A 21,890-nucleotide genomic window follows, 5' to 3' on the forward strand; every position below is an offset into this window, starting at 1 on the left:
CGGGCTGGGGTGTTTGTTTGGACTGTAGAAGGGAGGCGGCGGGCGAAGCGCGCGTCGAGCGGGGTAGCGGCGCTGCCTGTGGAGATCCGCGGAGGCCGACCGGATTCGTTGGCTGCCGTCCCCGCTGCCGTGCACTGGGTGAGGGGTTCTCTCGGGCGGAGCGGCGAGAAGGGTGCGGCGGCCCGGCGGTGGAGGGGCAGCACCTCGGCGACGGCTGAGGGGCCTAGAGGGTCCCCTGGGTTGTTGGCTACCAAGCCTGTATGGCCCCCATTGTTCCTTGCCTCTTCCAGCCGAGTCTGAGGGATGATCTTGGACGACTTAGTCTCTTTCTTCTCTGAGAAATGGCCGTCGCTTTTTTTCTCATTGTCATTATTATGGTTTGGATCTCGCAGCTCTCTATCCGGGTCCTCGGTGGCGCGCGAGGGTTGCCGGGATAGCACTTTCTCGCGTGCTCCCCCTCTCTCCAATCGCTTCACCCACCCTCCGATACCCTTTTCCCCTGCCCCCCACTGCCGCCTCGGCAACAAAGCTCATTGTTTCTCCCCACTTTACGCCTGCGCGTCGCCACGCGCAGCCCCTACTTGCTGCGCTTGCGCGCTCCTCCAGAAGCTTGGGTGGGGGAAGAGAAAGGGGCGGAGGGACTGGCGGGCTGGCGATAGTCCTAGGGGAGCATTCTGTAACCGTCCATGAGCTTGTACCTTTCTGATGATCCCCTTTCTCCGGTTTCTTCGCCTTCCCCTGACCCTTATTTTTAGTTACATTGTATTCCGTGCTCGGGATAGGAGGGCCTTTGGAGTACTGGCAGCTCCTACTCCAGGACTGTTTTGAACCAGATGAACCCATCCAATTCACATTCTTTTGGTTTTGGTTATCTCACTTTTTAATTTCTACTACTGTGCTTATTCTCTCCCACCATCAAAAATATATGGCTTGTGGTAAAGTTGTTTGTTTCAAAACATTTGTTGAAGCAGTCAGCAATGGTATTCTCTAGTAACTGCAAAAGGTGGCCTTTTCTGCTTCCTTTTGTTGTCTTATTTTCCCTGATTTTGCAACCCCATCATCTCACAGAAACCGCAAACTCTAGAAAGAATTTGGCTTCCAGTATGCCGTGGGATGAGGTCTAACAGCTGACAGCTTTTGACATTTCAACAGAAGACAAATTCCCATTTTGCATGTGCTGGTTAATCTTGTTAACCTGATAGCATAATTTGTCACAATTTGCCTTTGAGCAGTTGGTCGGGTGTTGGTTTGCCTTTGAAATTTCGTGGGCTGCAGGTTATGTTTGCAAATAAGGGTCTCTCAGGGTTTTTAATGAGATTCCTAGTGTTTGCTGTTTTGTGCTTCTGTTTCCGGTTTGTGAGAGGATAGTTGGGGCAAATTAGTCTGTTTATATTACTTGTTAATTGTGAACTTGAACAGAACTTACTTTTTCTCACAAGTAAGTGTCTATGATAAAAAGATAGGTAACCCCCCCCAAAAGTATAGCCTCCTTATCTGTTTCTTTCAGGGATGGGAGCTAAGTGAGTTTCATATTTATTATTAACCTGTGAAATAGGCAGGGTAAGTTTTTTTTTTTAATACAAATTTTAAAATATTTATTTATTTTTGGCTGTGTTGGGTCTTCGTTGCTGTGCGCAGGCTTTCTCTAGTTGCCACGAGTGGAGGCTACTCTTTGTTGCGCTGTGCAGGCTTCAGTAGTTGTGGCATGTGGGCTCAGTAGTTGTGGCTCACGGGCTTAGTTGCTTCACAGCATGTGGGATCTTCCCGGACCAGGGCTTGAATCCCTGTCCCCTTCATTGGCAGGCGGATTCTTAACCACTGTGCCACCAGGGAAGCCCTAGGCAGAGTAAGTTTTATCCTGCCCATTTTGAAATCAGGAAAATAGAAACTTGAGAGATTATTTTATTAGGCACATATTTCCATAGCACTTAGTAATGCCAGGCATTGTTCGAAGTGCTTTTACAAGTATTTAATCTTTAATGTCTGTAGGCAGTAAGTACTACTGTAAAATGAAGATTATAAATGAGAAATGTGAAGTAACTTGCCCAGTGTTACATAGCTAATAAAAGCTGGAATTCAAATCCAAATACTCCAGAGATTATGTGCTCTTAACCACTATAGTGTGTTGCCTGGGATTTAGTAGCATATCCAAGGTACTCTAGGTGGTTAGTGGCATATCTGGGACTTGAATCCAATGCAAGGTTAAAGTTGTCCAAGTTGTCATCTTTGTGATCTGGATCACCCTGTTGCACAGATGCATTAATAGTTTGTATATGTTACAGCCTGAGGTTCAGTTCCAATAACTCAGTCTTTTTTCTTAATGGCTTCATCGTTTAGAGTGGTGCTGTCCAGTAAGATAGCTACTAAGCACATGTCTGTTGAGCACCTGAAATGTAGCAAGTGCAACTGAAGAACTAAAATTTTAATTGTATTGAATTAAAATTAAATTTAAATAGCCACATGTACCTGGTGGCTACCACATTGGATAGTGTGGGTTTATTTGAATTGCCTTTGCTTTTTATTTTTTGTATCAGTTTTTATAAATAAGGATGGTATTTCTGATGTGCTTTGAGCTTTTATCAGCAGTGTTGAGCCATCCTTACTCTGACCTGATCACCCTGGTTACACTACAGTTGAGATTAGGGTTATACTCTCTGGGACTTTTCTGTGACATTGTTTCACTCCTACAGATGTTTGGACCTATTATTTTTATTTATACAAATTTATATTTGCTCTAAGTGTTTAATAATACTATTACGTGCCAGGCTGTCTGCCTAGGTACAGATGGGGAACCTGAAGCACAGAGAGGTTAAATAACTTGCCCATTGTCACATGGCTAAAACGTCACATGGCCTGGTTCCAGAGGCCCTTTTTTGTTTTTTTAATTTTTACTTTTATTTTTATTTGTTTATTTTTGGTTGCGTTGGATCTTCGTTGTTGCGCGCGGGCTTTCTCTAGTTGCAGTGAGAGGGGACTATTCTTCCATTGTGGCGCGCAGGCTTCTCATTGCAGTGGCTTCTCTTGTTGCAGAGCACAGGCTCTAGGTACGCAGGTGCAGTAGTTGTGGCACACAGGCTCTAGACCGCAGGCTCAGTATTTGTGGCGCATGGGCTTAGTTGCTCTGCGGCATGTGGGATCTTCCTGGACCAGGGATTGAACCTGTGTCCCCTGCATTGGCAGCTGGCTTGTTAACTACTGCACCAGCAGGGAAATCCCAGAGCCCATGCTTTTAATCGTTCCTTTATACTGCCAAACATTAAAGCAAAATATTCAGCGCTGCTCACAGACTTCTGAATTAAATACAGAGGCTGATGCAGAAATTTATCTTCTCTAATTAAAATACATACGTATACAATATATATGTGTACAAATAAGGTTAAGGAGTCTACTGTAGTTCAAAGTAGAGTCCAGTGGAATAAGAAAAGGTGTTATGTCTGTCGGGTCAGTTTTTTTATTTTTGGGGGTTTTGGGTTTTTTTGGCCGTGCCACGGCTTGTGGGATCTTAGTTCCCTGACCAGGGATCAAACCCAGGCCCCCAGCAGTGGAACCCCGGAATCCTAACCACTGGATCACCAGGGAATTCCCTGTGGAGTCAGTTTAATGAAAGAAGCGGAAAGAGAATCCTGTTTGAATTTTAATGAGAATTTTTTTTGAAGAGTTAATGTTTTTATTTTTTTATTACAGTTTTATTGAGATATAATTGAAATATAGCACTGTATAAGTTTAAGGTATACAGCATAATGATTTGATTTACATGTATCATGAAGTGTTTAATGAGAATTCTTAAGAAAGTAGGGGGAGACTTTCTAAAACTTAAAAGATTTCCATATTTTAAAATTTTGTAGGGACTATGAAAGGATGGACACTGCTGGAAACCAGTATGTGTAAGAGGCATTTCAGAAGGGAACAAACAGCTGAAGTAAAGAGTTTGTAGATTTAAAGTGCCAGGCATCAGAAAAAACAGCTCTCACCTAACCAGAATCTGGCAAAATCTCTGAGTTTAGGTGTTAGGCTCTCATATCAGGCGTGATGTAAACAGCATGTTTACAAAAGAAAGAAAATTCATTTTCTACAATAGTGGAAGTTGGAATATTCGTAGGTTATTGATAGAAAGGACAAGTCTAAATCTGTCCCACTTAATATTAATGTTCAAATATGAAAGCAAAAGACAGTTTCAGACATGAAGTAGCTTAGAAATTTATATCCTCAGGTAACCTTTTGAAGAAATATTAAGGCAAAATAAAGGTGTCAAGTTAGCGGAAGATGATTTTATATATATATATATCATATATATATATGATTATATATATAAGAGAATACCTAATAGTGTAGATCTAACAGTGCTAAATTATTTCTATAAAACTCAGGATATGGGGTGGGGAGAGGAAGTGGGTAAGTAAAATCATCCTAAAGGCCTTGCTTTGTCTGGGAGCAGGGATTGGGTTGGATATATTGAAGAAGATAAAGCATTCTAAATGTCTTGAGTTGGTTTGAGGGTGTATAGAGTATTTTTTTAATTGATAGGAAACCGTTCAAACTAATTTCACAATAGATATAAGTCAAATCATTGTGCTGTACACTTTAAACTTCTACAGTGCTGTATGTCAGTTATATCTCAAAACTGGGGGGGGAAAGCCAACTGAAATTCCACAGTAGTTTGTAAGTTACGGAAAATAAATCAAGTATTTTTTTAAAAATCTGCTTAAAATAGTAAAGTAAACGTTACAGGAATAGAATGTAAAAAGAAGCTATAAGAAAGCTAAATATGAAGTTACGATGAAAGACAATACCAAGCATCAGTTACCAAAAATGTTAATTCCCTGTGAGACAGATCCTCAGACTGGGTCAAGTAATCTAGCTGTTATAGTACAGGACTTGAATATATCGCTTTCAGAATTTAACAGGTAAAGTTTAAAAAAAAGAAAGAAAAAAAAGATCAGCCTAATATATATGCATCATTTTTTTATGTAAGAAATAGAAATCACAACAACAAGGTCCTAGTGTATAGCACAGGGAACTATATTCAATATATGTGAAACCATAATGGAAAAGAATGTAAAAAAAGAATGTGTATGTGTATAACTGAGTCACTTTGCTGTACAGCAGAGATTGGTACAACGTTGTAAATCAACTATACTTCAATTTTAAAAATTGACAGAAAAGAAAAGAAATGGAAGTCACACATTTTTCTCTTTAGGCCCAAGGAACATTTTGCAAAAATCATTAGTTGCCTGCAAACAAAACTGTAATAAGTTCCCAAAAGTGAAGGTTTTCTGGCTGCATTTTATAACATAATAAAACTAGAAATCAGGCATCAAAAGGTAACCAAAAGAACCTTAACCACTTGGAAATTAAGAACATTCTTCTGAATAATCTCTGGCTTATTATAAATTAAATAATTTGTAGTTACCTGAAGTTGGTAACTGTATTCTATATTAAAATTTCTAGGGAAAATTCATAGATATAAAATTTTTATTTGTGAAAGTTTGAAAATAAACATTTGTCAACTTGAAAAACAGAGCAACAAATTGAAGTTATGTAAAAAGGAAGGGAAAAATAATGTGAGAAAAGTAAAATTAATAAAATAAACAAAAAATAAGTAGAAACGATCAATAAAACCAAAAGCAGGAGTTTTGTTTATTAAAGTTGAATTTTTAAATAGGTAATCCATTCCCAAAAAAAGATATAAAAAATATCCTTAGCCATCTAGTTCTCCTCCCTGTAGGTAACCAGTATTCTCAGTTTTGTTTTTAGCAGCTCTTACTGACCTATAGTTCACATACCATGCAATTCATCCATTTGAAGTGTATAGTAGAGTAGTTTTTAGTATATTGCCAGAGTTGTGCATCGATCACCACAGTCAATTTTAGAACATTTTCTTTACCCCAAAAAGAAATCTTGTTCCCATCGTCTGTCATACAATATGTGTTCCTTGGTGACTAGCTTCTTTCATTTAGCATATTTTCAGTATTCATCCATTTATCAAGTGGTGGACCTTTGGGTTTCATCCACTTTTTGGCTATTAAGAATAATATTTCTATGAACATTTGTGTGTATAAGTTTTTATGTAGACATATTTTTTTTTCTCTTGGGTATATACTTAGGAGTGGAATTGCTGAGTTATAAGGTAATTCCGTGTTTAATCTTTTGGGGAACTGCCAGACTGTTTTCCAGAGCAGCTGCACCATTTTAACATTCCCACTGGCAGTGAATGAGCATTCCGTTTCTCCACATTTTCACTAATATAAAGTGGTATCTCGTGGTTTTGATTTGCATTTTCCCTGAAGGTTAAGGATGTTGAGCATCTTTTCATGTGTTTATTGGCCTTTGGAGAACTGTCTATTCAGATCCTTTGCACATTTTTAAATTGGTTGTTTTGGGGACTTCCCTGGCGGTCCAGTGGTTCAGACTTCACCTTCCAATGGGGGGGGGGGGGCGGGAGGGGGCGAGTGCGAGTTCGATCCCTGGTTAGGGAGCTAAGATCCCACATGCCTCCTGGCCAAAAAACCAAAACATAGAACAGAAGCAATATTGTAACAAATTCAATAAAGACTTTAAAAAATGGTCCACCTCAAAAAAAATCTTAAATTGGTTGGTTGTCCTTTTATTATTGAGTTGTAATAGTTCTTTATATATTCTAGATGTAGTTCCCTTATCAGATACAATTTCCTTCTCAGTTTGTTTTCTGTCTTTCTAGAGATTCTATGCATTTGCAAATTGTGAACACACACCTTTCTTTTATATATATGAAGAGTTTATTACACTTGCTGTTCTGCAAATTGCAAAGTTGGAATTTTTTTTTCCTACGATAGATCCCTGGTAGGCCTAATCGAGGAAAAGAGGAGCATAGTCAAATTAGCTATGAAATAGGAGAAATTAGATAGTTTCTATTATAACAAAATTGAAATTATGGAGAAATAAAATTTTAGTGAAATAAAAATGACCATAGTTAACCAGAAAGGTAGAAAACCTGAATAGACGAATCAAAACAAAAACAAAATTAAAGGTTGTTAATAATGTACTAGTTTAAAAAGTACCAAGCCCTTATAATTTTTGATTCATTTGTCTTCAGGGATCCCATAATTCTTGTTATTCAAATGATTCCTTAATATAAGGATGGGAAGTTTCTAGTTCATTTGTTTGAAAACTATTTTCTGTAGAGTTCTAGCAATCTGGGTTTGCAGTTATTTTCTTTCAGTGTGGTCTTTTGCTTTTCATTATTGTTGAAAAGCAGCTGGTTTTTCTCATTCTTTTTTGAAAATCATGTCTTTTTGGGTTTTAGAATTCTCTTTGATATTCTGCAGTTTGATATATCTTGCTTTTTATTTATCTTACTTTGAGATTCTTGGGCTCCTTAAACATGTTGGTTGATTGCTTTCATCAAATATGCAATATTCAGATCCTGCCTCTGCCCTATGTTTCTTCTTTTCTTCTTCAGGAATTCGATAGTTGTCACTCTGCCCTCTACATTGTTTGAACCCTCTTTTGTATGTTCTATCTTTTTATCTTTTTGCTGTTTTCTGGATACTTTCTTTTGTTTTCCAATTCTATTGTATCTAATCTGCTGCAAGACTTATTACATTTTTGTTTATGTTGATTTCTGTATATCTAGAAGTTTTATTTGGCTCTTTTCCAAATCTACTACACACTTTTCATATTTTGCTGCTTTCTGAAGATATTTTCAAGCTTGATATGTAATGATCATTTTTGTCATCTGCCACATGGGTCTGGTTATGCTTTCTATAAATTGCACTGATTCTTGCGTGTTGTATCTTTTCCTTCTGGATTTAGTTATCTTTCATTTTGAACTCTTCATTGGCCTTGAAAAATCATTTTTGGAGGTCCTTAAGTCCTAGCATGAAGATGCCTTCCTCCCAAGGAGTTTTACATTTGCTTTTGCCAGGCACTGACACTAGAGACACTACCAAGTTAGGACAACTTCATACTCATTTCATGACTTGGGATGTGCTGGACCTCCCAGGTCATGAATTTATTCCTCCTATCCACAGGAGGGCCAACCACATTCACAGTGCCTGTGTTCCTTTCCACCTTTTCCTTTTGATTTGCTTGGTGGGGAGTGGGAGTTGCTTTTGGTTCACCCTTACCCTGAGCCTATAGCCCTTTAGGGTCCCAGCTTAGAGTGGGGAGGATCTTCTCTTCAGTTTTCCACCTTGACCTTTATGCCTTTTGCCCCATGAAGCATCCAGGGTCAACCCAAAGAAGGCTAATGGGCAAAAGTCCTCAGTGCAAAGGCAGCTTCAGTGTTTAAAAGTTCCACTTTGCTCTCTGAATTCCCACTTTACTTACTCTTCAACACTTTAGTGCTTTTAAGTGTTTCTTTAAGACTGTGGCATCCAACACTTTCAGTTTTCAATGGGAAGACTGGTCCAAATAATCTAGCCCACGATTATTGGTAAAAAGAAGTCCTGATTCATTTATTTTATTTATTTATTTTTTTTTTTGCGGTACGCAGGCCTCTCACGGTTGTGGCCTCTCTCCCGTTGCGGAGCACAGGCTCCGGACGCGCAGGCTCAGCGGCCATGGCTCACGGGCCCAGCCGCTCCGCGGCATGTGGGATCTTCCCGGACTGGGGCACGAACCCGTGTCCCCTGCATCGGCAGGCGGACTCTCAACCACTGCGCCACCAGGGAAGCCCTAAGCTGCAAATTTTTAGTAAAATTCCAGTCAGGCTCCTATGGAAAAATTATTCTAAAGTTCGTATGAAGAATAAAAGTGCAAGATTTCCCCCCAAAGAAAGTTGAGACGGGAGTTGTGCTACTACGTATTTAAACTTACTGAAAGCCTCCTGTAATCAGAAGAGTAAAATACTGTGCTGAAATATTTGAGGATGAAAGGTCATAATGTCTGCAACTTATCAGATGGTTAAGCAAAAAAAATTGTATAGAGAAAACAACTGTGGCAAAATGTTAACAGTTGATGAATCTAGATGAAAGGTACAGATGTTCATTGTACTATTATTATGACTTTTCTGTAAGTTTAAAATTCTTCAAAATAAAAGTTGGAGATAAAACAGTATACATACAATACACCATCATGGAACAAAGAATCTAGAAACCGTGTAAGTGGGAATTTGAATATGATAAACATCAGGAACAAGCTTTCATTAAATAATGAATGATGTGTTCATATGGAAAAGTATAGATCTTTCACATTATACTCAAAGAAATGCTCACACGAGTTAAAGATCTAAATGTAAAAAAAAGAAACTATAAAAATACTGAGAGAAAATAAAGGAAATATAACCTCAAGGTAGGAAAAGACTTACTAAGCAAGATAAGCATATCCCAGGAGATGTAGAGGAAAACAGATTCTTTTTAAGCCCATCTGTTTGCAAAAGTAAAATGCTATGTTGCTTATATAGAGAACTGTTGAGGATGCAGAGAAATGGGAGCACTCAGTGTATTATAGGAATGTACATTACCATAATATTTTTGGCAAATCTGTCTTCTCTTAAAGCTACAAGTGCACACGGCCTTTGACCCAGTTATTCCCACTTACCAGAATGTATCCCACAGAAAGCTCAGATAGAAAAGGATATGTGTACAAGGGTGATCAAAGCAGGATTGTTTGTAATGAAAAAACTGGAAAAGTAAATGCATCAAAGGGGGAATTGTTGAGTAATTGGTGCTGTATCAATTAAAAAGTAAAGTGGGGGGCTTCCGTGGTGGCGCAGTGGTTGAGAGTCCACCTGCCGATGCAGGGGACACGGGTTTGTGCCCCGGTCCGGGAAGATCCCGCATGCCGCGGGGCGGCTGGGCCCGTGGGCCGTGGCCGCTGAGCCTGAGCGTCCGGAGCCTGTGCTCCGCAACGGGAGAGGCCACAGCAGTGAGAGGCCCGCATACCACAAAAAAAAAAAAAGTAAAGTGTACTTCTACATGTTGACTAGTAAGTATATTTCATGTAATATATTTAGCATGATTCTGTAAAATATATAAATCCTTTATGTGTGTTTCTGTAAGCAAAGAGATACGAAGGGACACATACTAAACTGTTAACATTGATCACCTCTGAGTAGGATTGGAGATCAAAAGGAAAAAACTTACATACACTTAGGACCTGTTTTGTACATTTAACTTCTTTTTTTTTTGGCCGTGTTGGGTCTTCGTTGTTGTGCGCGGGCTTTCTCTAGTTGTGGCGAGTGGGGGCTCCTCTTCGTTGCGGTGCACGGCTTATTGTCGTGGCTTCTCTTGTTGCGGAGCATGGGCTCTAGGCACACAGGCTCTAGAGCACGGGCTTAGTTGCTCTGGGGCATGTGGGATCCTCCTGGGCCAGGGCTCAAACCCGTGTCCCCTGAATTGGCAGGCAGATTCTTAACCACTGAGCCACCAGGGAAGCCCTAACCTTTTTTTTTAAGTAGGGTGTACTTTGTATATGTACATTTCTTTCACTTTAATGCTTTTTTCAACAAGATGTCCTAACTATGTACAAAATTTTTTAAATGATTATTGAAAACACTGTAAGATGATACATTGCTGTTTTACTATTTTGTAATTTTTGTTTAGGAAAATCTTAACTATATGTAGTCTAACAACTACTAGATATTTTATATTAGTAATTTAATATAGCGTGTTCTGAGTTAGTATTACTATGTTATTTTTAAAATCCTTTTATGAGAGTAAGGCTAAAAAATTATTTGAATTACATTTTCTGATAATTTTAGGATTTTAAAGCATAATAAACATTTGAAGTAAATATGAACATTAAAAAATTGCGGGGAAATTACTGGCTTTCTCAGTTCATTTCTGCCAGTTTTAAAGTGGTTTGGATTGAAGCATGAACAAAGATAAGATAGCAACAGATTGGTATGGTTTAATTACCAGATTTTTTTTTTTAACTGTATTTGTCGAGTTATTATCTACATTGTGCCCTCAGACATCACTCAAGCAAATTAGGTGCTTCTGTTGTATTTCTAGTAGTTCCTCTTTTAGTTTTGGTTGGTTTTGCTCTAGAGAAAAACTTTTTCTCAGCCACAAGAGACTAATATATATAGATTTGAGTTCATTGACTCTTGGAGTCTTGAAGCTGCTTCTTTGGGACTGCCTCTGAATGGGATGATGATACACCCCAGCAATACACCTTTCACTGTATATTTTTTTGGTGGTTTTCCTAGTGGTTACCCTGGGAATTACAACTAACATCTTAGTTTGTAACAAGTATGAACTAATAACAATTTAGTTTCATATAGAGAAAAAGTGTTATAAAGCAAAACATACATTATTAGTGACTTTTGTATTTACCTATGTAGTTACCATTGTTGTTTATTTCTTTGGATGAATTCAAGTTAATGCTAGTATTCTTTTGTTTCAACGTGAAGGACTCACTTTAGGTTTTCCTATAGGACAGGTCTATTGGTGATGAATAAGCTCTCAGTTTTTTACTTACCTGGGAATGTCTTAGTCTTTTTTTTTAGTCACTTTGTATATGTTTTCCTACTGCCTTCTGGCCTCTGGTTTCTGATGTGAAATCAGCTATTAATCTTATTTTGAAGATGCTCTCTTTGACTTTCAGTAACTTGATTACAGTGTGTCTCAGTGTGGATTGCTTTGAGTTTATCCTGCTTGGAGTTTGTTGAGCTTCTTGGATGTGTAGACTAACAGATTTCATCAAGTTGGAGGAGTTTGGGGCCATTATTTCTTCAAATACTCTTTCTCTTCTCCTTCTGGGACTCCCATTATGCATATGTTGGTACATGTAGCGGTGTCCTACTGGTCTCTGAGGTTCTGTTCATTTTTCTTCATTATTTTCTCTTTCCGTTTCTCAGGCTGAATAATCTCAGTTGACTTACCAAGTTTGCTTATTCTTTCCCTGCTCAAATCTGCTATAAACCCTCAAGTAGAATTTTCATTTATTGTACTTTTCATCTCCAGAATTTCTACTTGGCTTCTTTTTATAATTTGTCTCTATTGATATTTGCTATTTGATGGTGATATTTGCTATTTTTATGGTTTCCTTTAGTTCTCTGTACGTGGTTTCCTTTGGCTCTCTGGACATTTAAAACACCTGATTTAAAAGTCTTTGCCTAATAAGCCTAATGTCTGGGCTTCCTCAGGGACACTTCCTATTAATTTCTTTTTTTCCTGTTTATAGGCCATACTATTTTATTTTTTTGCATGCCTTATAATTTTTGTTGAAAACTGAACATTGTGACGATTATATGGCAACTCTGGAAATCATATTCTCCCCTGTCCCCAGGGTGGTTGTTCTGCTTGTTCTGTTATTGGTTTAGTGACCTTTCTGAAATAATTTTGTAAAAGCTTGTATTATTTTTTGTGTGGCCATTGAAGTCTGTCCCATTAGCTTAGTTGTCAGCTAGTTCTTTTCTTTTTTTTTTAATTTATTTATTTTTAATTAATTTAGTTTTGGCTGCATTGGGTCTTTGTTGCTGCACGCAGGCTTTCTCTAGTTGCAGCGAGCAGGGGCTATTCTTCATTGCAGTGCGCAGGCTTCTCATTGCAGTGGCTTCTCTTGTGGAGCACAGGCTCTAGGTGTGCGGGCTTCAGTAGTTGTGGCTTGCAGGCTTTAGAGCACAGGCTCAGTAGTTGTGGTGCACGGCTTAGTTGCTCCGCGGCAAGTGGGATCTTCCCGGACCAGAGATCAAACCCGTGTCCCCTGCATTGGCAGACATATTCTTAACCACTGTGCCACCAGGGAAGTCCCAGCTAGTTATTTTCAAGAGATGTCCTTTAATACCCCTAAGCAAAAAATAAAGCTCTCCCAGTCTTGGCAGATGGGTTTTTGTGTATGCCGAGGTACACCTTTAACACTTGGGCAGCTTACAGCTCTTTCTTAACCTTCGTTTTATGTGCAGAGCCTGACGCCTGAAAAGTGTAGGGACTTGTTAGTTCTTTTCTGAGCGTGCTGCCAGCACTGGGCATGCCCATGGCCTTTTAGGTTTCCCAGAATATGCAGGAGCTTTTCAAAGCCTTTATTCCCAAAGCATCTCCTTCACCAGCCTTTCCTCCAAGGCTTTTTGCCCCAACTGTTATTCTTTGCAGGCATTGGCTACTACATTTGCCTTTAACTGCTTTTGACAAATGCCAATTTAAAATTGTAAATTTTATGGTATTTGAACTATATACTCAATTTTTTAAAATAGCAAAACACACGACTAAAGAGTGTGGTCTAAGAAGGATCAAGAACAGGTCATAGAAGAAAATTTAAAATCTGATACCTTTTATTAGAACACCTTGTACTCAGTAATTGTAGGTCTGTCAGCATTCTGAAAGTAAATGATCCTTACCCCTCTGGCTTTTCACTTGGCTAGCTGTATCAGAAATCTGGTCAGCAGTTGTTCCTTCCTCAGCTATCTTAAGGTTTAAGATTAGTGCCCAGGCTCCAGTTGATTTTTACTGGTTCCAATTATGATTTGTTTCCCAAATATTACTTGACAGCGAAATTTCATTTACTGTCCTTCATAGACTCTTTCACTGGGATCTATACCAAAGCCACGGGTTGTTTGATGAGGTGATAATCGGCAAAAAGCTGACCTAGAGACATGTCAAATGCAGGGATTGGGCCCTTTAGGCTAAGCACTGTTTATATTTTATTTGTTACTGGTTGGCATCAAACAAGCAGGGAGGGAGTCCCTTGAGATTCTCAGACTATAGAATTTGCTGATGCAGATTTTTCATTGTTTCATTGTTATGCTCGTGAAATGTATGGAGAACACTTTTTTCTTTTAAAAAAATTGCGTTTATATATAGATAATACTTTAGTCACCAGAAGCACATTCAAACACAAGTTAGTAGTATTTCTAGTACATGTCTCACACGTATAATTGCTACTTAACTATTCAATTCTACTTGAATATCCTGTACTCTGTGCTAAACATGATTTTTATTTGCTGTTTTTAACTAAAGATATAAGTCACTTATTAATATTGTGGTCTTCTGAAACGTAGGATTTAATGGGCACGAGTTGGGATAGGACACATGTTGGGAAAATAATGTAAAGCTGTTATAAATTGGGGTGTCTTTGAATATAGTTTAATGATCAGTTCATATGCAGAGTAAACAAAGTTCCATCCAGTTGCAAAGCAGAATTGACCCCCTGCTTTTCATAATAGTTGAGTCTAATCTAAAATGTAATTTGTTTAAAGATGAGCATATAAATGTTTGGTAGCCTTGACATATAAGAATGAGTAATTTTCTAAAAAAAAAAAGTAATCTTTAGAGGAACTGATTGCTCTCTAGTCAAAACTTGTTATCAAAATAAGGGGGTTTATTTAATCCAAGATTAATGATAAATAAAAATATCAAAGATATCCATCATCTGTTTTCTGTCATGTCTGCTTTCACAGTGCTACACTTTCTTAACCCACATCATGTTTTCTTTCTACCCACAGCCTAGCACATAAATTTCAGTCTGTCTCTGCCTTTCTTTCATATACATACAACAATGAATAAGTAAGGCAGAAGTTCTCAGTAATTTTTAATTCAGGACTTCCTAACAATTGAAAATGCTACCACCATGATGACTGTTCTCATTAGTATTCAGTCTTGGGGGAAATGCATATGTGTGCCAGGATAGGACCCCCTACCACAGCTTAGAGACTAAATTCATGTTATATGAACAGCTATAAGTTTTATTATCCTTAGGTTTTCCTAAGGATAAGTACATAAAATGAATGTAAAGGGCCAGGCAACATACCTAGAGCAAGTCTTTCCCTGAACCTTACCCAAAGAAAAAAACTATTTCTAGTAGGAGATTTTAGTTTTAGTGTTTTATTTGATTATAAGTTTAAGAAGGCCTGAAGAAGGTTTTTTTTTAACTCTATTAGGTATGCTATTTCCTTCCTTTGGCACAAGTCACACTAATGTTTGGATTTATGTACAAGTGACTCTTGCTTTATGTAAACCCATTTTTTAGCAATTTTAGAGTCAGTGAATTGGTAGACTATTGTAGAATCTGATACTTTATGCTTCGAACTTTTAGCCTGCAACATATCAGCTAGGTTAGATCATGTTATCACCTGTTGAGTAGAGTATAAGAAACCAGATCTACTGTATGAGATCCAGACATGGAGGAACTCAACATGGACCCAAAGATAAAGCAAATAGAGAATGGGCTATGAAGTTGAGAGAGCCAGAGCTATACCTCGCGACTAAGGAAATAGGAGTTATTAAAAGTTTGTTAGTTTTCACTTCCAGTCTCTGGGCTTTTTAATAACAATCTTAAAAAGTAGAATTTGCTTTTCATAAAGTCTCTTGATGACTTAAGTCTTCCAAACCATGCTTGTTTTATAGAGCACAGAATATCCAATTTAAAAAAAATTGGATGGTTTGGGGATTCCATTTAAGCAATTGATTGCCTTTGTTTACTGTTATTAGAAAACATTAGATGAATCTAGGCTATTCTCAGCTATTTCTTAAACATTAAAATCATTTAGGAGAAAAAGCTTTCCAATTGCTGTGTTTATCATGTGCATTAATATATCATGTACATCTAATACCTAATCATTGATGGCTGGTAATAATAGATGCTCACTAAGAACTGAAAGAATGACTGACTAGATTAACTGTATTGTTGTTCTTTTAAGGTTAAAAACTATATCTAACACCAACCATGAAAGATCCAAGTCGCAGCAGTACTAGCCCAAGCATCATCAATGAAGATGTGATTATTAACGGTCATTCTCATGAAGATGACAATCCATTTGCAGAGTACATGTGGATGGAAAATGAAGAGGAATTCAACAGACAAGTTAGTTTTGTGTATAAACATGCTCTTTTATTGTAGCCTATGACAGCTGTCATATAATATAAATGTACTTTTCCCTGAAATGCATTTTTCACCTGGTCCCTTATATATGAAATACATGGATTTATGTGCCACCACTCCTATTTTAGTTGGATGCTGATTACTACCAGGTTTAACTGCTCATTGAAATAACCTAAGGAGCTTTTTTCGGGGTCCCACCCAGAGATTCTGATTCAGAAGGATTTAGGGTGGAGCCTGGGAAACGTGTTTTTTAAAAGCTCCCAGGTGGTTCCAGTGAGCAATTAGGTTTGGAAACCACTACCTTACACCAGTCAGATTGTTCTACTGCAGTGAAAGTCAAGAGAGCTGGAATCAGGAGCAAATAGGCACAGGTACTGGGGTACAGATTGTACTGTTTTTCGTGTAAGGTTCTCATTCTGATCAGCCTCAAAATCTGACACCACTGTTTTTTTTAGAGAACTCTCATACATTGATAGATGTCTTTTATTCCCATATTTCTGGTACCTGTTTCTACCTTTCATCTAGTTTCTCTCTGATCCTGGCTTTGATAATTAGTAGCCAGCTTGATTTCACCATATCCAGTTATATATATTCAAGAGTAAAGCAATGTAGTCTTATTTCAGTGAGAATGTTTAGTTGCTGACCCTACCCTCCAAATAATTTTATTTTATTTTTTTAAATTTTGGCTGTGTTGGGTCTTCGTTGCTGCATGAGGGCTTTTTCTAGTTGTGGTGAGCGGGGGCTACTCTTTGTTGCGGTGCACGGGCTTCTCATTGAGGTGGCTTCTCCTGTTGCGGAGCACAGGCTCTAGGTGTGCGGACGTCAGTAGTTGTGGTGCGAGGGCTCAGTAGTTGTGGCTCACGTGCTCTAGAGTGCAGGCTTAGTAGTTGTGGCACACAGGCTTAGTTGCTCCGTGGCACATGGGATCTTCCCGGACCAGGGCTCAAACCCATGTCCCCTGCATTGGCAGGTGGATTCTTAACCACTGTGCCACCAGGGAAGTCCTACCCAAAGATTTTTTTTTCCAGTCATTTTTGAGTGGGTTTAGGGTTTGTATAGTTTTAGAAGTATCATAGGTAATTCTGATACACATTCCTCCATGAGAACACTTCTTTGTTACTTCTTCCCCGCCACCCTCAGTGGAAAAAAAGAATATTCTGCTGTGACAAGTAAAGACATAGCAAAACCCTAAACAGATCTTTCCAGGTCTTATGGAAAAGACTTTTTTTTCCTTAGCACAGAAGCAAAGGAGGAAGGTATGACGTTATGTTTTTAAATGGTTTAGTTCAAGATTCTTTAAGCCTTTTCTAGTGATTTCATCTTACCAAGTATGCTATAAATTACCCTTTATTTATTATAAATCCAGATAGAAGAGGAGTTATGGGAAGAAGAATTTATTGAACGCTGTTTCCAAGAAATGCTGGAAGAAGAAGAGGAACATGAGTGGTTTATTCCAGCTCGAGATCTCCCACAAACTATGGACCAAATCCAAGACCAATTTAATGACCTTGTTATCAGTGATGGCTCTTCCCTGGAAGATCTTGTGGTAAAGAGTTATTTTTTCATCTTTTTAAAACCTAGCTCATCTCTCCCATAAGTGGAAAAGCTAGCAGCCATCTGTTTAAGAAGAGTTCTACATCTCTTCCCCTTCAGAAATTCTGCTGCTTCTTACTATGGAAGCAGAGGCCTCCTGGTCTTACTTATGATAAGGAGTGACTTCTGACAACACTCTGGAGCTAGCCTGAGACTACTAACAGACTTCTTGCCACTGCTTTTAGATAATGATAACTATGTTGCCCTAGGAAATGTCTTAAAGCATTAATTCAAAAGGGAGTACACAGGATGTTCATGTGACTTGCCTATGCAAAAGTAGCTTGATGGAGAGGTTTTGCTCTTTAATTGTCTTAAATATTTGGTGAAATTACAAATTTTTTCTGAAAGATAAAATTTGAGATTTTTTTTCCTGACCCAGGATTTTCATTGAGCTACCCTAACTCCATTTGGAACTATGATAAGGACTTTTACATGCTCTTGGCAGAAAAGGAACACAAATCTTTTTATATTTTTAGTTATTCTCAGTGTCTCATTGCTGATGGTTTATTTGTAGTGAAAAGTTTTTTCACGAATTTTGATAACTAAGCATCAGTACTAGAGTAAAACCTAATGATTCCTTTGCTAAAATTAAGATAAAATAATTTAAAGTCAGAATGCTAAACTTTCTTTCCATATGGACAATCTGTCTAGTTGCTTCTACAAGATGGTTCTCTGGAATTTATCCCTAGACTCTGAAGTAATTTTTGCAGTTGTCTTCTGTTCACTGTGCAGTGATTTCCTAACCTGGCTGTACGTCATAATTACCTATGAAGCATTACAAAAATTTTCTCAGCAACATCCCAGACCTGCAGAATCAGTCCTCTAGGCATGTTAATTTTTTAAAAGCACTCCCAGAGGATACCGCCAGCCTGCCCTGTCAGGCATTTGGAAACCATTTTTCTAAAGGGCTGTATAGAGAACACTGAAATTTACTTGTGGTATAGCTTTTGTTGCAGTAAATGACGCTAACCAAGTTAAGCAGATACATGATCTGAATAGTCTGTTGGGATATGCTTGCTTATGGCTACACATTAGGCACTCCACAAATAACCCTGGTTGCTCTGTGGAGGAAAGCCCTTTGCTGGGCATAATGTATAACTTTAACTGGACCCAGTATCTTTCCGTTGTCTAGAAACTGGTTTGTTTGACTCAGTCTATTTTAGGTTAATTCCTTCTCATTCTTTTGTAGCTGCCAAAAGATTGGACATTCAAGAACACTGCTTTTTAAATTTAAACCTCAGACTTTTAAAGTTATATTTCCCTTGAGAGAAGGGAATGGTTGTATATAAATTATGAAACTTAAATTATTGCTCCAACGTGTTGTTTAATATGCTTTGGTCTTAAAGTAAGTGATATTGGGGGCTCAGATTCAATCTAAAATCCTGCCAGCATGCCTACCATTTCAGGCCCTGGAATCGTCCTGGTTTCTTTTTTTCTTGATCAACTTGCATTCAGAGATGTGGTAGAGGAAAATTTCCAGCTATTCCCTATATGCTGACACATCTGCTTAGGAAAGTAAAGATTTAGAAATACAAAATAATGGTGGTACAAGTCTCTCATGCTCTTAGAGGCTTTGGCCCAGTCTTCCCCTAACTGATGCAAAAATGAAGTCCCAGAGAGTGACTTATCCAGGCCTATATAAGAAGTTAGTTAGCAGAGCTGGGATTCCAACGTAGGTCTTCTGACTCCCCATGCAGTTTTCTTTTCCTCTTATATACCATGCTACCTGTGGGAATTAGAATACAGCAGTTGTAGAAAGACAACTCCATATTTTCAAGGAGCATCATAAAGTAAAATTAATCTGTAAATCATTCCCCAATCACTTTTATCATCATTACAACACTTGTTTAGTATTTTTGCATAGTATGAAACTGTTTAAATGGCAAGGCAAGTATCATAGTTAAACGAACAGAACTCCGTGTTCTGAGACACTCCTTTAGTTGACGTGAAGTGAGTGAGTTTCTGATTACACTTAAGCAAATTTAATTTCAATTTCTACTTTCTCTTTAGAAAGTTGATAAAATTTGGTATAATATACGTAGCTTACATCTGGTTCCTCCTTTCCCTGCTGTGGATTTTATTTTTTTTTTACTTAAGTTTGACCTTACAATCTGAATTCTTGCCTTTGTCTTATATTTTTGGAAGATGTTTTTGCATGTGGATCTGGGTTGAATGCTTCTGAGTATCTGAAGCTAATCTGTTAATGAACTTGCTTTTTTATGTACTTATTTTCCAGGTCAAGAGCAATCTGAATCCAAATGCAAAGGAGTTTGTTCCTGGGGTGAAGTACTGAAATATTTGAGTAGACGGGGCCCTCTTTTGGTGGATGTAGCACAATTTCCACACTGTGAAGGCAGTATTAGAAGACTTAATTGTAAAAGCTCTCTCTTGTCACTGTGTTACACTTATGCATTGCCAAAGTTTTGTTAGTCTTGCATGCTTAATAAAAGTGCTGAGACTGTTATTAAGTAAAAAGCTGTCAAACATTTACTGAAAATAGAATTGGCCCCATGGCTTGATGTGAAGACAGTGAGGAAAGAAGCACCAGTCAAGTTGTGTCAAAGCACCAAATTAAATGACCTCTAAATCTTAGTGAATTGTCCTTTTTGAGACTAAACTGGTCCCTTAAGGTTAACTAATACTTGTTAATGTCTAAATTTTTTTAAATGAGTAAATTTAAGTTCTAGTAGTTAATTTCTTAGTTCAGACTTAAATTTGCATTTGTCCCCATCAGAAAGAATCTCCTTTTTCTGATGAAGGCTTGTTAGTTAATTTGAAACAATTTTTTATAAACAAGTATGTCTTAGGTTCACTACCTTGTAACCTTAGTAACCAAAGTCCTGGCTCTTATGGTATGTTATCATGTAAGAAATATTGAATTCTCCTAATGTTACATCTGAGAAAGTATGTGATTTGAGAACTGCATCCTCTTCTAAGGAGTCATTGCATCAAAGCTATACCTGTGTAAAGTCTAACATTTGACCAACCCATAATCCAATTGAACAAAGAAATTGTAACCTGTGATTTGAGTGGTGCTTTTCCTTGCTTTGTTAACCATCACTACAATAGTCTGCAGCACAACTTTTCTTTTAACAAAGCTAGAACAGTTTTGGCTTCTTAAACTTCTTATTTGGGTAGGTTAAGCTGCCATACGTGTTCAGTGTGAATAGTGTTTAAGTTGAAAATATTGTAAAAAAATTATATTTTTTCAAAAATATTTAAAAAAATAAATAATAGTAGAACTGAGCAGATGGTTGTGTTTATTGGTGCTGGAATACAGACTCTCCAGTGGTGATACTTCTTCCTTCAGCGTGGGCTCAGTCCCTCAGGACAGCCCTGCTGGCAAGATTTGCTGAGAGAGCAGGCTTTATTATTATATTCCATAGTGTCGAGTATGTTGTTATATAAGTGTCTGTCCAAAATACAGCAGTAAAATAAATCCCATAGCCCCTTCCGTAGCCCACCTTGATCACCTCAGGCTGCAGTGTCAAGGCAATTAAATATATCCATGTTAAGAAACTTTCTGGCTGGCCAGTATAATGGTAACCTTACTGTAGTCTAACCTTCATTGAGTTTTGCCCTTCACAAACCATTGCTGTTCTGATTGGACTGGTTTGCTATTTTGATTCACCTGGACCTTCCCCTTTTTCACCCTCACAAGCTAATTAATAATAGGTTTGTGGCTAATATTTATTTGGGGTAGGCTGTCAAACCAACTAGCAATTTCCTGGTTCCACATACAATTCTGCCCCACGGCCCTACTCAGTCGTTGATAATGTCCTCTGTGTTCTTCTTGAGCTTGGAGGGCTCAAGATTAGGAAGGCCATCTAGTCAGTTCTGGGTCACATTCTTCCTAGGGTCCTTTGGTGTGCGTACCTGTGCCTGGTGTTTTTTAATAGCTACCTTACTAAGCTAATAAACAGGTTTTTTAAGATGCTGAAGCAGACGATCCTGCTTGGCTCTCATTCTTTTTGGAGCCATAATACCACCAGTCCCCTCTGTTCTCTAACAGCTCAGTACCACACGTGGCACAGCAGGCTGCCAAGTATATGAGGGTTACAGATCACTTCTCTCAGCCTGGACGGGGGCAAATGAGTTCATTTCCACATACTGCCGAACTATCATCATGCAGTATAATTAGAGGTTATAAACTTGAATTAGAGAGGCATTGTACCCTAATGTTTAGGAGCAAGGACTAGCCTATCTCAGGATTGTGTGATTAGTTAATACACATCAAGTACTTAAGACAATCCCTGGTACATAGAAAGTTCTATTTAAGTGACTTATTACAATTAAGGAGTTATCTAAGCTAAGCTCTCACTTCGTTGGAACTTGTCTGAGGCAATGTGCACATTAAAACTACTTTGATTTTTTTTTTAAGGGCTTGAAACACATTATTACCCCATCTGGGCCTATGTGGCATAGTTTTAGGGTAACTGAAGTCATTCTGTTTCGTAGGAGTTTTATTTTATTACAACTATTTAAACAAGGCACCTTATGTGAGAGGATTTTTCCTATTCTTGTGCTATGTCGGTTACTTCTCAACCTTTTCTATG

The 21,890-nt window shown here is 38.1% G+C and overlaps 2 protein-coding genes across 7 annotated transcripts in view; one reads left to right on the forward strand and one right to left on the reverse strand.

Moving 5' to 3' along the window:
• On the forward strand, positions 1-20,580 carry PAIP2 (poly(A) binding protein interacting protein 2). Its single transcript, XM_022588926.2, has 4 exons — positions 1-138; positions 15,560-15,723; positions 17,108-17,287; positions 19,571-20,580. Exons 2-4 carry the CDS (start codon positions 15,586-15,588, stop codon positions 19,625-19,627), a joined length of 375 nt encoding a protein of 124 aa, XP_022444634.1. The 5' UTR covers positions 1-138; positions 15,560-15,585; the 3' UTR covers positions 19,628-20,580.
• The window catches only part of SLC23A1 (solute carrier family 23 member 1), a 16,680-nt gene continuing 11,909 nt past the window's right edge, over positions 17,120-21,890 (reverse strand). For all 6 annotated transcript variants that reach the window (XM_089908482.1, XM_022588921.2, XM_089908479.1 and 3 more), the window contains one exon: positions 17,120-19,060. The gene's annotated coding sequence lies outside the window, so the exon portion shown is untranslated. The remainder of the gene's footprint in view (positions 19,061-21,890) is intronic.

Source organism: Delphinapterus leucas, chromosome 3 (genome assembly GCF_059928025.1).
Source record: "Delphinapterus leucas isolate spDelLeu-1000000601 "Yukka" chromosome 3, BTC_Dleu_Yukka2, whole genome shotgun sequence".
Taxonomy (NCBI): domain Eukaryota; kingdom Metazoa; phylum Chordata; class Mammalia; order Artiodactyla; family Monodontidae; genus Delphinapterus; species Delphinapterus leucas.

Bases quoted from the DNA above. Each gene is read 5' to 3' on its own strand.
- PAIP2 (XM_022588926.2), top strand. From the start codon at position 15,586: ATGAAAGATCCAAGTCGCAGCAGTACTAGCCCAAGCATCATCAATGAA. The intron at 15,724-17,107 runs GTTAGTTTTGTG...TTATAAATCCAG, and splicing joins AAGAGGAATTCAACAGACAA to ATAGAAGAGGAGTTATGGGA. The intron at 17,288-19,570 runs GTAAAGAGTTAT...CTTATTTTCCAG, and splicing joins CTTCCCTGGAAGATCTTGTG to GTCAAGAGCAATCTGAATCC.